This window comes from Brugia malayi (assembly GCF_000002995.4).
Source record: "Brugia malayi strain FR3 genome assembly, contig: Bm_v4_Chr2_contig_001, whole genome shotgun sequence".
NCBI classification, from domain to species: Eukaryota; Metazoa; Nematoda; class Chromadorea; order Rhabditida; family Onchocercidae; genus Brugia; species Brugia malayi.
Window position 1 is genome coordinate 10789141 of NW_025062476.1, and position 14033 is coordinate 10803173.

At 31.5% G+C, this 14033-nt stretch overlaps 3 protein-coding genes across 5 annotated transcripts; 2 read left to right on the top strand and 1 right to left on the bottom strand.

The window, feature by feature from the left end:
* Window positions 1-318: 318 nt before the first annotated feature.
* Bm5679 (CLL-associated antigen KW-2, putative) lies at window positions 319-6186 on the bottom strand (the record flags this gene model as incomplete). 3 transcript variants are annotated; one of them, XM_001897806.2, is made up of 13 exons in its annotated part: window positions 319-438; window positions 692-802; window positions 1121-1560; window positions 1735-1875; window positions 2199-2271; window positions 2384-2521; window positions 2829-2943; window positions 3159-3253; window positions 3347-3679; window positions 4169-4269; window positions 4966-5154; window positions 5499-5632; window positions 5984-6186. In XM_001897806.2, 13 exons carry the CDS (start codon window positions 6184-6186, stop codon window positions 319-321), a joined length of 2193 nt encoding a protein of 730 aa, XP_001897841.2. The 3 variants fall into 3 exon arrangements, with proteins under 3 accessions (XP_001897841.2, XP_042935136.1, XP_042935137.1); XM_043079202.1 differs by having other exon boundaries at window positions 2384-2505; window positions 2825-2943; XM_043079203.1 differs by lacking the exons at window positions 319-438; window positions 692-802; window positions 1121-1560; window positions 1735-1875; window positions 2199-2271 and having other exon boundaries at window positions 2413-2505.
* A 747-nt stretch (window positions 6187-6933) lies between these two features.
* On the top strand, window positions 6934-8585 carry Bm11090 (Uncharacterized protein; the record flags this gene model as incomplete). Its single annotated transcript, XM_043079204.1, has 6 exons — window positions 6934-7083; window positions 7304-7543; window positions 7632-7742; window positions 7872-7955; window positions 8187-8267; window positions 8568-8585. The coding sequence occupies 6 exons, from the start codon at window positions 6934-6936 to the stop codon at window positions 8583-8585; spliced, it is 684 nt and encodes a 227-aa protein (XP_042935138.1).
* A 2804-nt stretch (window positions 8586-11389) lies between these two features.
* On the top strand, window positions 11390-13999 carry Bma-tric-1B.2 (GH25683p, putative; the record flags this gene model as incomplete). The annotated part of the gene is made up of 7 exons (XM_043079205.1): window positions 11390-11500; window positions 11982-12158; window positions 12453-12572; window positions 12720-12833; window positions 13206-13349; window positions 13652-13779; window positions 13912-13999. The coding sequence occupies 7 exons, from the start codon at window positions 11390-11392 to the stop codon at window positions 13997-13999; spliced, it is 882 nt and encodes a 293-aa protein (XP_042935139.1).
* Between the last annotated feature and the right edge of the window lie 34 nt (window positions 14000-14033).

Here is a 14033-nt window from a genome sequence, read left to right on the forward strand (position 1 = left end):
TAGCCTACCAGCCAAGATTTCAGAAAATCTGACCTTTTCCTAAAGAATCATTTGGATAACGCACTTTCTCCAAAAATTATTCAAAAAGGATTCCGGTAATGCACTTTGCAATGCGAACTTGATTTTGTGGTTGTTAGAAACATCCACCTTCACTAGATTAAGGAAAAAAGTCCCAAAATTTCAAAACAACGAAAAAGTACAGATTTCTCTAAATCTAAAAAAACCTAATACCTTATGATCAATGCGGAATCTTTATTTTGGACATTTTTTGGATAGATATATGAAATCAATAAGAAAATCAACAATTAATAGGGAAAGTTACCATGAAGCATCACAGGCAAGCTCACCGTAGTATGCAGTTATTGCCTTCACTTTCCGGTTTACTTCAGCCTGTTCAATCTCAACCATCCCACCAGTATCCTTCGATAGCTGAATCAACTGGAAGACACGCTAATTTATTACTTTCAAACAAACAACAATTTACTTTTTTCTTATCTCATAATTTATCACTTTTCAGACTACTCTAAGTTGGTAGATTAGGAAAGTGAGTAACAGAAAAGCAGCTCTATTATCTCTCTTAATAGAACTAACTGAACCATATCTGACGATCACATATCTTAATTGAACAATTTCGACATCTTTCGTATTTCAACCTAATTCAAAAACTAAAATTATAAAATATAAAGCAAACCTCCTTCACATCTGTCTGTCTTGGTAAATAATAAGCAATATTATGAGTTAGCTTTCGCGTAATTCGGAAAACTTTGTCTCCTTTTGGCTCCATATTCTTTAAACTGAACAACTGCAAAGTAAGTAGCACTTTATTTTAGATAATTTGGAAAAAGAATTCCATAGAGCTCATTAATTAAAGCACCTTAGTTATAAAGCACCCAATCACAATAATTTCAAAATTTCTTGTTTTTTGATCATCTTTTTCAAGTGTTTCTTTACAAAAAGTTTTTACGTACAGAAAAGTTCGTTATTTTCCCATCTAGTGCACATTTCTAATTATTTCTTAGAGTCTTTTCATAAATCCATAAAGCTTCAAATCAACTTTTTCCTTTTAAGGCATTATTAATTGTAAATCTTAAAAAATTGTTGAGAAAATTCAAAATTTAACCTTTGACTTAAGATAAGAAGGTCCACCCCACGGTGGACTAAGCAGAACGGCGTCAAAAACAGGCATATAATGGCAGTTATCAACAGCAATCCCGAAATCATCCTCATCATCCGTATCATTCTCAGCAAGCATAGTTCTTTTAATCTTTTTACCTTCTATCTTTTCCACCACTTCAAATTCATCATCTGCAGCTGTCTGAACTTGTTCGAAACCATCATCAACCTTCCTCACTTTTCGCTTTTCCCAAAGTTTGGAAGTATCATATTCATCATTTTGCTTCTCTCTTACTTCCATTTTTAATTGTCTCACTTTATTACAGTGGAATTTACAAAAGTTGAAAAAATCTATGCAAATAAAATTAATGCGATCTGCGACGCCGTAAATTTCCGCATTTCGTTTTGCACAACGCAATCGAACAGGATCCATATCTAGTGCGATCACTGTAAATTTTACCACATCAACTATTTATTTACTTGGCACTATGTCAGTAATATAACAACCTTAATTATAATGCAGTGCTACATATAATTCAGTTGGAATGAAGTGTGAATTTTTTTCAGGAATTTGGATAAAGCATTCTTTAGAAGTAATGCTTAAGTTTTGAAAAAGCATACCATAAGCTCCTTTAAGGGCAAATTGTATGCAGTTGCCACCAACACCAGCGAAACCATCTAACACTATAGCATCTCTCATAATAACAACTCGATCAGCAATATGAGCAGCGATTCTTTCTGGTGTCACAGAGTACCACCCTTCTACAATTTTCAAACAATAACAAACACTGTAAATCTTCTATGCGTATTTCATCCATTAATTTGATTAATTTTATTTGGAAGTCAGGCATGCCCGTTACTTCTTATCCGACCGTTATATTAAATCTGCGACTTAATTGTGATGTTGATAATCTGAGTATCCACAATTGGTTAATCAATAAAACGCTATATTTCGGCTTTCAAAAATGTGTTTCAACCAGAATACATGCTGGATATATATAGCAGAATACATGCTGGATATATATAGATTTCTTAGAATTACAATTCAATAAAACTGTACTTTCATAACTGAAAGAGCAACTCACCACGATCCATCAAGATACCTTCATTCAGTTTCGAGAAAAGGCGAAAGCGCTGATTATAGTACTTAGGCATATCCTATAAGCACAAACATTTTCACTCATGAAGCTGAATAGATATGAAACTTCAATCTTTTGTATTTTGAAATGATTTCTCAAAAAATATAGAAGTATTCTTGAATAAACTGCACTTTATCATCCGCGAACGTTTTCAGTGCATTCATTGCCAATAACCATCTGTCCCGCTTATCATTGTAATCAAAATCAACGTCTCTGAGCACAGAGTTTGATGATTCGATAACATTTTTTGCATCTACAACAGTAAAATCCTGCAAGAAATAAACCTATACTTACCTTGTAGTTATTCCACACTAAAATCATATGAACAGCTGTGTCCAATAGATTTGGCAGGATGATTACAAGTGTTTCATCCACATGTGCATACTTTATATTTCAGACTTGCGAATATACTGAATTACTTGTCTGCATACAAATTTTTCAAAAACCATCTGTGGGAATAGAATCAAATAGCAAATTTTGTAATATCTATTAAAAATACAAAAGCATTTCTTCGCTCAACTGAGGTTCTGCTAATGCTATTTATCTTCGCTTTATCGACCTAAACTAAAAACATACGTCAATATCATCTTCAGCTCCATTTGTATTCAGGTGAATTTTTCGGTTTTTCTGAATAAATCGATGTGGTATTTGAAAATCATAATGAATATCAGCGATATGAAAACCGTGCTGTCTGCAAAATTAAAATGATCTATTAATTGCTAATTTCACTCGTATTAATCTAGATTTTATTTCTACTAAGCAAATAGGAGTAGAAAACTCTACTACGTAAAGAAAAACTTCAGTACTCTGGAGAACGTATTCTCCATATCCCTAATGTTAACACAAATTTTATGCTTTCAATATTTTTATTAAACTTTGAAGAGGCAGAAATAATGGTACACTGACCTCTGTAATCCTGGAGTACCTGTCTCCAAATAATCGTCATCGTCTTCATCGCTAGACGATCCTGCTCCTTTGCAAGCTAAACCAACTGAGGTCAACTAAAATTAAAAAAAAAAGTGTTTGAAAAAAACTACAAACTGGAGCTGCGCTAGTCCATTTTGTAAGCCATAAAAAGTATTTATAGAACAAACCTTATCCGAAAATCCTAAGCGTCGTCGTTTATGCGATTCATTCATATATTTCCCATAATCTCTGGCGATACGACTTTCCACGGCCTCTTTGTGTTTTAAATAAAGTGAGTTCCAGTCATTATCGGTTTTGAATAAATCATATGTACTCCCATCTCTATTTTGACCACCAGCTGAATATCGTTTTTCATCATCTTCAGTTGAGCCTTCCATTTCATGATCCATAGCACTCTCTTTAACTTGGTTCTTAATGGAACTTCTACTCACATGAAACCAGCACCCTGAGCAGTCCTCCTCTCTATGATCCAATTTTGAATAAGAAATACCGAAAAATGCCTAAAAAAAGCTGAAAATGACACGAAAAACAAATTTTATATCCAGTAATATCGCAAGAAAAACTGTTAATAATACTATAATTCTACTATTTTCGCATTTTCATTTATTCTTGTTATTGATTTCTTTTGTTTCTGTAAATTTGATTAATAAATAATTTTTTTATTACTACACGAAAGGAAATCCAAACCCAGAAAAGAACTGCTCAAATCATTGGTCACCTAACTACTCGTTGTTACTGAGTTGAAAAGACTGATAGTAGAAAACTGAAAGTCTTTTTTGTTAGCCCTATTAAACATTCAATTGCGTCATGATAAATATAAAAGTTAGAGATAAAAATTCATAGCACTATTCAAAACAATTTTTATAGCAATATGATATTCAAAACGTTATTCTTAGCATTCAGACCACACAAATATGAGCATAATTTACATAGCTACATAAAAAAAAAAAAAAAAAAAAAAAAAAAAAAAAAAAAAAAAAAAAACTAACGTTAGCCTGTTCGTGTTCTTTCAACAAAGCATACGGTGCAAATTTTCGATCCGTATATTTGTCGAATTTTTCAGCTACTTGAGTGCTGGAGAAAGATTCCGCTAAAATTTGTTAAAAATGAGCTTCAACAGAATTACTCACAAAAAGTCATTTGGTTGTTTATAACAAAAATATATCCCTTGCTTAAACGTTATTGTATCTCGAAACAAACAGAATATTTCAGATAAACCACTTGTATCACTTGTATTTAGACATTCAAGCGCCTTTTGAAAAATACAGATGTTGCAAACATTCCTTATTTTGCAATATAGCACAACAGTCTGGAATAACTTGAATCTATCTACATGAATACACCATATTTTAACAAAAGAAATGAAAAATACTGAAGAAGAGTAACTGACCACCTCATTAGAAAACAAGGAATGAAGGAAGTATGATAATCACTCAGAATTGTAATCAGTTTTGCTCAATACTAGAGGATCTAGCTGATACTTTTTCTTTACAATAGTACAGAGCTAATTCGTCATATTTTATTGCTTTTCATTTATTTTAATGAATGATAAACAAATCAACGAGAATAAAAATTCTACGTTTATATACATGAGAATTAAAAGACATTGCATGAAAAACAAGAAAAAAGAAGGAACCAGAAACTTGCAAAAGGATAAAAGACTAATTAATCCATATTATAATGATAGTTATAGAATGAGAATAGTAGATCTGTAGCTATAAGTACAACGAATAACATGGATATTAAACAGAGACTGGTCTATGTAACAAATAAGGATACCGCTTACGATAGTCATGGAGCCACGACTTTCGCTCCAAATAGAGGCCATTACAAAAGAGATAGTCTGATAAGCACTCGTGATATGGTGATTTCTCACGAATACGATAACTTCTGCATTTTCGTTCACACCAGTGGCAACTTGGTTCCTCACGACTTGCATCTCCGAAAGCCGTCGGCAAACCTAATGCTGCCATCTCTAAAATACGCAATAGTAATGTAAAGATGTGTGTGTTTGAACAGAATTTTATCCAGAAAAATAAGCGATCTAAGCATTTTACTTCATGTGACAAAAATAGCAATAACTGAATATTCAAGAATATCCTCTAAAACATTAGAAAGCGAGTGAATATTATATATTATCAAGAATAAAGATATATATATATATAATCACAAGAATAACAGTAAAAGATTGAACAGAGTAGTACTGATTGAATAATACTGTATTTATAAAAACCCATATACAACCATGCCGGACTGAACATCAAAACTCCATGCATTCCTACTCTACAATACTTAAAACAGAAAGATAATGAACCACACCTCGAGCAATATCTTCATCAGTATCGTCTCCATCCTGGTCATCTTTCACTTCAGATTCGAAAGCATCCAAAACTGGACTGGTGCTTGAGCTCGCTACTACCGACTGTTCATTGAGCGATTGTAAATCGATATCACTGTGGTGAAGTGAAATAAAATATAAATAAAGTATATAGCGTGAATCAAAGAACACTAAACGAAGGTGAAGAAGCATCAACTTAACTTTATTATTTTAGCTGTACTGTAAAGGAAGAACAAAAAGGATAAATCGATGCTAATACTAGCAGCTAGCTTCCTACAAGTACAATTTTAAAATTCTCCTGTCATTAATTTCTACATTTCGAACGTATTCTAATGTCATGTCAGGGATAAAACAGAACGGAAATCTACGCAATCAAAGGTAATAAAGTAAGCGAAAGGCTGGAAATTCCGAAATAATAAGATTTACGATCCAATCTTCAGAAAATTGGATCGTAAATCAAACCTACCTCAATATTGCACGTGAAAAACAACAGAAGGTGGCCGGCTGAATGGACGTATTCATCGATGTGTAGAAAGCAGCTTCACCGAACAATTCCCACTTGAACCGGTATTCCGGAAAACCATCTTCGCAGTCATATCCGGGTAAGGTATAACGATGCCACGGTTCACGAGCTATTCGTTTACTCTTCTCACACAATCTTTCCGTCATAATCTTTCGTCTTTTCGTTCTCACTTCGCTAAAAATTTCAAACCTTCTTTACAGTTTCATTGTTTTCCATCTAAATCAAACTTTGCGTGGCGTACGTCTAATAACGTGAAACACCTAATAACGTAGCAACGTGAAACACGTACACAACACAATACATAAACATTCAAAGGCGTAAATTCAAAGGCCATCGCTGATCACACTATCATTTGCAACATCAAATTGAAATGTGATGCTTAATAACTCGCGATGAAAATCAATGTCTTATTCTTAAAAAGTAGTTTACCTGCTTCGGGTAAAGTTTACCCGCTTAGGATGGCAACTTATATTATGCATAAATCCTGAAATTAATTTTAAATTTATAAAATAATATGCTCCTTTACAAAGCATTCTTTGAATACTAACATTACTAACGGTAGGCATTTATCATATTCTATCACTGCTCAGATGGATTGTTTGCTTCTGCCAATATTTTTTCCGATAGAATCAGTTCTAGTTTGATGAAAAAATCAATCAGTGATGTTCAGAAAATAATTTAAAGTAAAAAAAAAAAAAAAAATATTATGAAATGAGAATTAAAAGTGAAAAATTATCATAAAATGTTTCAAAAAAAAAAAGAAAAAATTTAATTAGAAAAATTGAAATTCTTCATTTTTGTTTTTTAATTTTCAGCTTATTTTTTATTTTTATGTTTTTTCTTCATATTACATTAAGCAGCAACATTTTAATTTCAGCACAATAAACAATTAAATGACGACCAAAGTGAAAGCTGTTGCTTATCGTCTAACAGGTGGTTCGAAAACAGTATATAGTGCGGATTATGAAGAAAAAATTCTACTCTTTAACAATTTTAAAAAACAAATTGAAAAATTGATGGGCCTCATGGTTACATTGGTCACCGTAAGTTATATTTGCTTGAAGAGAAATAAAATACTCTTAACTTATTTTAATCAATGATATATTGCTATATTTTCTTTTTTTTTTCATTCTTTTTTTTTTCCTTCCTTTTTTTTTTCTACAATCGTTCAGAAATTCGAGCCTTTTTTAATCAACAAACTTTTCTACTTTTTGCTAAGTAATACAACAACAAATCATATTGCACAAGTTTTATTTTTCATAGGATAATTTAGCAACTGAACTGAAACAAAAGATCTCAAAGGATACCGTTGATAGTGGAATGAATAAATTCGAAAAAGTTGGCCAAGCAATTTATAAGTACAGTAACCAGATTGAAGATGATTCGTCTGCAGCAGTTCTAAAAACAGCCAAGGAAATATTCGATAATGCCGGTCAAAAACATCGCTCATTTCGGACCGATATGTTAGACAATGTACAAAAATCTATGAAAGAATGGATTGAGGTAACTATAATGAGAAAGCAATTCGTTTTGTTATAATAATTCGAAGTGTCAGATAGTAAATATTGAGGATTTCCAAAAGTGTTTACAGACAAACGCTAAAAATGTGAGCAAGGAGTTGAAATCTGTAGACAATAAACGGGATGAACTGGATTGTGCCATTAACAAATTACGGAAAAAACCGGATGATCTTGACATTCAGGTAGATTTCCATTTTTTGGAAGACTTCACAAAGACTTCCAGTATTAAATATCAGTGATATATATATGAATACTAAATTTACAATTCTAATTCGACGTTTTTATTCTTTCCTTTATGGCTTCTACTGTAGGCTGTAAAGGAGCGCGCCGAAAGCATATTTAAAGAAGAACTTGAAAAAACTGATAAATTATTGGATGATGAAATCAAGGAATCTGTAAGGCCAATATTCTTTTTGTTTGTTAGTAAATGTAGGCATTTCTTAAAGGAAAAAGTTCCTTTATTTCCTATTTTTTAAATTCTATTTCTAATATATCAAAAAGTCGAATGTTAGATGCAGCAGAATTGCTGGTGTTCAAAGAATTGCTCGAATTTTTTTCCTTTGGTAGTGGACCCTTCAGAAGTGTTATAGTTAATTCGATAGAGGAATGTCCATTCAATATTTCAGCAATCAGTGATTTCATCTGCTATGATAGCACTGATGGAAGTAATAGAAGATTACAACAGATGCATGAAGGAAATTTTTAAGGTTGTTTTTCCGACATTTCTTCTCGATAAGAATAAATATGTAAGCATATTACTTTGAGAATAGCAGGTTCTTAAAATTGTATGTCATTTCCTTTGATTAGTTTTAGAAATAATTGCATTTATTAATTACTTGGCTTAGTAATTAAGATAAAAAGAGAAGCTTAATATGAGTTTTTATGAGCTGAATAATCCTACAGCATTCTAAGAATTTTGAAGGAAAATTTCAAAAACTTTAAGCGGTCATGAATTTCTAAAAAGTAGACCTAATATTTTCTAAGAATATGATGCCAATTTTTTTTAGCAAGGTGCCAAAGTATAAATATATATGATGAGGAACAAGAAAATTTGAATGGGAAATAGGTGGAAAATATGCGTTTTCTTTCATTCTCATTGATTCAGTACCTTTGATGAAATGATTCAATACTGGCACCGAAGAGTAAAAAATTTATCTATCTGAAGAAACTAGCCATAGTTTCTTATTTTTTTGACCTATTTATTCTCACATCAAAGAATATTAAAGTTTATAGAAGAAATTAGGAAACTGGAACTGGAAAAAGGAAAATATTTAACATACAAGCAAATTTCGCTACTTGTGTATCGGAAACATTTGACCCATAAATTGAGAAAACAATTTAGATGGGAAAGAATAACCAAGGTCACTTTTGCTGTATATACATTGTGTTTTACAGTAAAAGGTCAAAAGTGGCTTTAGACAATATGGATAATGGAGATTTGCATAGAAGCAGAGAAAATACTAAGGAAAAAATGCGTTTTTTTTTTCACAAAATGATCAATAATTCAAAGAATGCAAAAATGTCCTGCTTGTAGTGAAACATTACATTTTCTTTTCACCATATCAAAAATCAGATTTCACTCTTTTAAAAGTTCAAATTTCAAATTTATTCTTGAAAGTTCAAGTTTTTTTTTGGATGATATATAGATTTAAATCAGTTTATACTGCTATGCTGAGTGGATATTTTGTGGACAAAGGCTAGAGGCAGTTTGATGGAGTGTTGCTAACTAGTTAAACAATATGTAAGCTTGTCTAGTCACAAACAACTCTTTCATTCTGATCTTCTCCTCTTCCTCTTTCCTATTAGCAACTGTTAGCAAAGTGATCAGTCTAGCATCTTTAAAAGTTTCATCTTATCTTCCTTCTTTTTTTTTTCACTCCAATACTTGTTTGTCGTACATCTCCTCGTCATTGTACCACAGTAATCATTTCATAGCTCTCTTCTTCTTATTCCTCATATAAGTAAGCATTTCATTATCTTTTTCTTCCTTTCTATTTTCTTTTTTTCAATTCATTCATTTGTAAAAGAATGAAAAAGATGGAAGTGTGTTACTTATTTTCAGATATTTTCTATTGGTTTGTATAGTAAAGTTGAATGAATATTATTTTGTAAAATATTTCAACGATAAATCCTTGCTTTTCATTTTTTCATTTTGTGATTTTCATTCTTAACATGCACTTTAAATATATCAATTAATCTTTTCTAGTTGTGTTATTCCTGAAGAAATAAATTTTTGATGATTTATTAAGGTCTCATCTATTCATGCTTAATTTTACTCATTTCCATTAAAACTTCAAGTGATGTATTTATATTATATATTTATATTTATATATTACCAAACGGATATTTCTTCTGTACTAATTCCTAGTAAAATAGTTTGAGTTCTCATTTGACTGTTTTCTTAATGAGTAATTTTCTACGTCAATATTGAAACTCATATAACGCTCCGTGTAAGTGAGTGAATGTTTAGTAATTCGGGTATGTTCTTGGGTAGAATGTAATATTTGCTAGATTTTGCACGACAGTTTAATGATTCAAATTTGTTGAATAACTATGAAATTAATTGATTTGTTAGATAAGGATGTTAGGATTGGGAGGAATTAATTTGGAATTGAGTAGGTAGAAATAATAATATAAAGTTTAAGTGTAGTATACTCATTCGAGATATGCTTTGTCTTCTAGTATATTTTCTAATTTCATCATTTGAATCTCATCAAATTTATATTTATGGAAATGAAATAATATATTTCAATTAGATTTTTTGCATTTTAACAAATTCTATTTTATTATAACTTGATAACTTTACATAAGTCTTATTTATAATAATTCACTGCATATTCTTTCGTCCCCTATGAGATGCACTATTATATCAATGTTCATAAATTTGAAATTAGTTTTTCTCATTTCGTCGATCATTCAAATAGCTATGCCCAAAAATATAACTACTTTAGCAGGTAATATATGAATTCGATGATTTGTAGTCGTAATTAATCTATAGGATTAGTACATTGATGTCAATATGTTATACGTACATATCACGTACGTGATAATAGGTGTGCATACGTATGAAGCTTTAACATATATTCGTTATTATCCTTGCACACAAGATTTTTTTAATTTCGTGTTATTGTTCATCAGAGGAAAGCAAAGTATGAAGGAATTAAGGAAAAACAATGAAAGATAATTATCAGCTGGGGAATATATGCTCGAACCTTTGATATTATCAGTGACAAATGAATTTGCGTTGAAATATATATACCAGAAAGGGAACAGTATAACTTATCAAATTGTGAATGATTATGAACTTTAGAAAAATTCAATATACTGACGCAACCGATCGATACATTCATTATTCGTGTTGATAATGATTCTGAAGCTGTGTCGGATTCGTACACAAGATGCTATGCAGTAGTAGAAGATGAAAAGTGAAAACAAAAAGAGAGAGAGAGAGAGGGAGAAGGGAGAGAGTTATTGTTGCTTTACGGCTCAATTTACGAGGCTAATTGGATTTATTGAAAATTCTTATTAATGAAATTAGTAAACTGCTATAGTTTAAACTGTTATATCAACATTTCTCTTTAATTTAGTTAAATAAACGAGGATAAAATTCCATATTATTGAATTTTGCATTATAAATTAGTCAATGTCGTATATTGTATGCACGAGAAAACTTTGAAATGTTTTCAATTATCATAAAACTTTATTTCTTTTTTCGTTGCATTTCAGATTGATTTGTATTACGCGGAAACGAATAAATAAAAGTGCTTCATAATTATTATTGTTTCATAATTAATTATTGAGTCGACGAACTGAACGAATACTGAATACAATGTCTTTTGTGGATTATATCAGGCTAGATCAAGAAATCCTCACAGGTGCCGCTAGTCGTGTGCAACGCCTCAGAATGTATCCATATTTTGATTTGGCACATTATATACTTGTTAGTTGATATATTTTTATTATAGATATATTTTTACAACTATAATTGATAAAATTTAAAGAATGGAATGAATCATTGTTTATTTCACTCTTTTTCATTCCATTATTTTTATCATTTCATAGAATATCGTTTCAAAAAATACGTAGTATAATTACTTCATTTTTGCTCATAGAAAAATTAGCAAAAAAGAATTTTCAATTATTTTAATATATTACGTCGTTTTGCAATGCATGATAAGATTTGACACTACTATAGAAAATATATAAGGAAATAAGACCCTTAAGTTCTCAGTTCTTATATTATCAAACTAAAGTATACGACAACGGTAGCAGTCTATGTATGAAGGGAGTAAAATAAACATTAAATGTGTAAGTTGAACTAGATAGACAAGAAAAAGAATACTTGCCAGTTAGTGAAGTATGTTATCGAGTTTTCTGCTGAACCTCTTAATTTCCTGAGTATCCCGGATGTTCTGTTTCAGATGACAATATCAGTTCGGGACGATCTAGGGACTGGAGCATCACTGTTTTCTCGGAAACATCCCTTGAGTTGTTGGCTTTCGTCAATGCTAATGTGCTTTGCGGGTAGCATCTCGGCTAATTTCTTTTTGGGAGAACCAGTGATCGCACCTTTTAAACGACATGATGACATTTTGCTGGTTATTTACTTTGTAATTTATATTTAAATGGAAGGAATTACTGTGAACTAATGCCCTTCATTTTAAAACATTGCATAATCCCTTAGATATAATATATATATATGTTTTAAATTGCTGTTGAACATTGGCTCTTTGCAAGATTCTTGTATATTAATGGATCCGTTACATCAAACATCATTCGTTGCAGTTCTTATTCCACTGATCATCATTTGTAATATTGCATTCTTGCACTAGATACTAGTGATTATAAGTAGCTTAAGTAGTTGGTTAATAAGCAAAAGTTGTAGTTTTCAGGCTACTCTTGTTTGGTATTTCGTATTTTATTCTCCATTCGATATAGTCTATAAAGTGTCAAAGCTCCTACCGATCAAAGTTGTTCTGTCCATATTGAAAGAAGTTCGAAGGACGTCCAAGGTCCTTTTTTTGAAAATATCTGCTTATTCCTTTTCTATTAAAAACTTATTGTAAATCCAAGTTTTTTTAAAGCTTCAGCGAGCGAATCATATGACTTTTTTCTTTAATTTTTAAGCTTTTAATTTGTAATCACATATTCTTTTATAGGTAGCACATGGTGTGTTGCATGCGTCGAAGTTGTACCCAAGTTCTTATCTCGTGCATATTCTGGTAGGAACAGCCAAAGGAGCCGGGTCAGGAATTTTGCGAACAGTAGAACAGGTGAATTTTGAGCCTTCCTATTCAGTAATACATTCAGAATACGATTCATTTAGTGATGAGCCTATAATGCTATCGTCACTATCTACCAAAAAAGACATTATTTGAGCTTGCTACTTGACCTAATTATATCTTTAGGTGTGTTGTAAGGTTTTCCCTCGGTATTACGGTATTTCGTTTATTTTCAACGGTGATTATTCTTCTATTCCAGAAGAGAGAAAAAAAACTGAAAAAACTGCTCCTACAGTTTCAATTAGTGAAAAGTGACTTTCCTAGTTTTTCTTCATTCCTTTCCTCCAGACCTATATCAATTATAAGAGCCCTTAAATGCTTATTTATGGGTTCTCAAAGTTCAAATCAAAAACAAAATTTCAGTTGGTGAGAGGTGTATGGATACCAGCACATAACGAAGTACTTCGACCATCCTTTTCAACCAAAGCTTGTTGCGTTGCATCGGTGATTCTCGTAATTGAAAGGCATTCCCGATATATCTCTGCTCCTCACGATATCATTTATTTGGTTTGTTGAATTGCTTTCTTTAATGTTCAGCATGAAATAATCAAATACTTCGTATTATTTTCAAACTTTGCTCCCGGATACACTTTATTCTAGGTTCCAGACTTTTAATACTGACTAATAATATTAAGGTTTTGTTATGCCATACTTCTCTGCAGAAGTTAATTAAACGAGATAATCTTTGTTATTTAGGTCTTTTAAAAGAGATTTTCTAAATTATTCAAAAACATCAGATTTTAATCTGTTCTGTTCGTTTACTCTTTTCAGTATTACGCAGACTAGCTAAACATACTTTTGTTTTGCAGGGTATTGCTGGCTTCTTTGTTTATTTCAAGTTGAGTGCCATATTACTAAACGTTCAGGATCCTTTCGCACCGTTCGAGAATCTTTTTTGTGCCGTATTTATGGGTGGTATTTGGGATGCAATGTCTCGGTTGGTCATTTCTCTTAACTTTAATTAGTTAACTTAATGTAATAAGACTGCGTCTTTCGAAAGCCAAGATAAAATTCTTAATCGTACCTTGTACTTTTACTATGTTTGTTTACTTATTGTTATGATTTAAAGCGCAATCATGGCCAGCCGAGAACGAAGAGCAGTTGGTCAGAAGGCAGAAAATGGTGCTTTACCTGCAGAACCAAAGAAAGACCAATGATATTTACAACAATCAACGACGGATATTTGCAGAA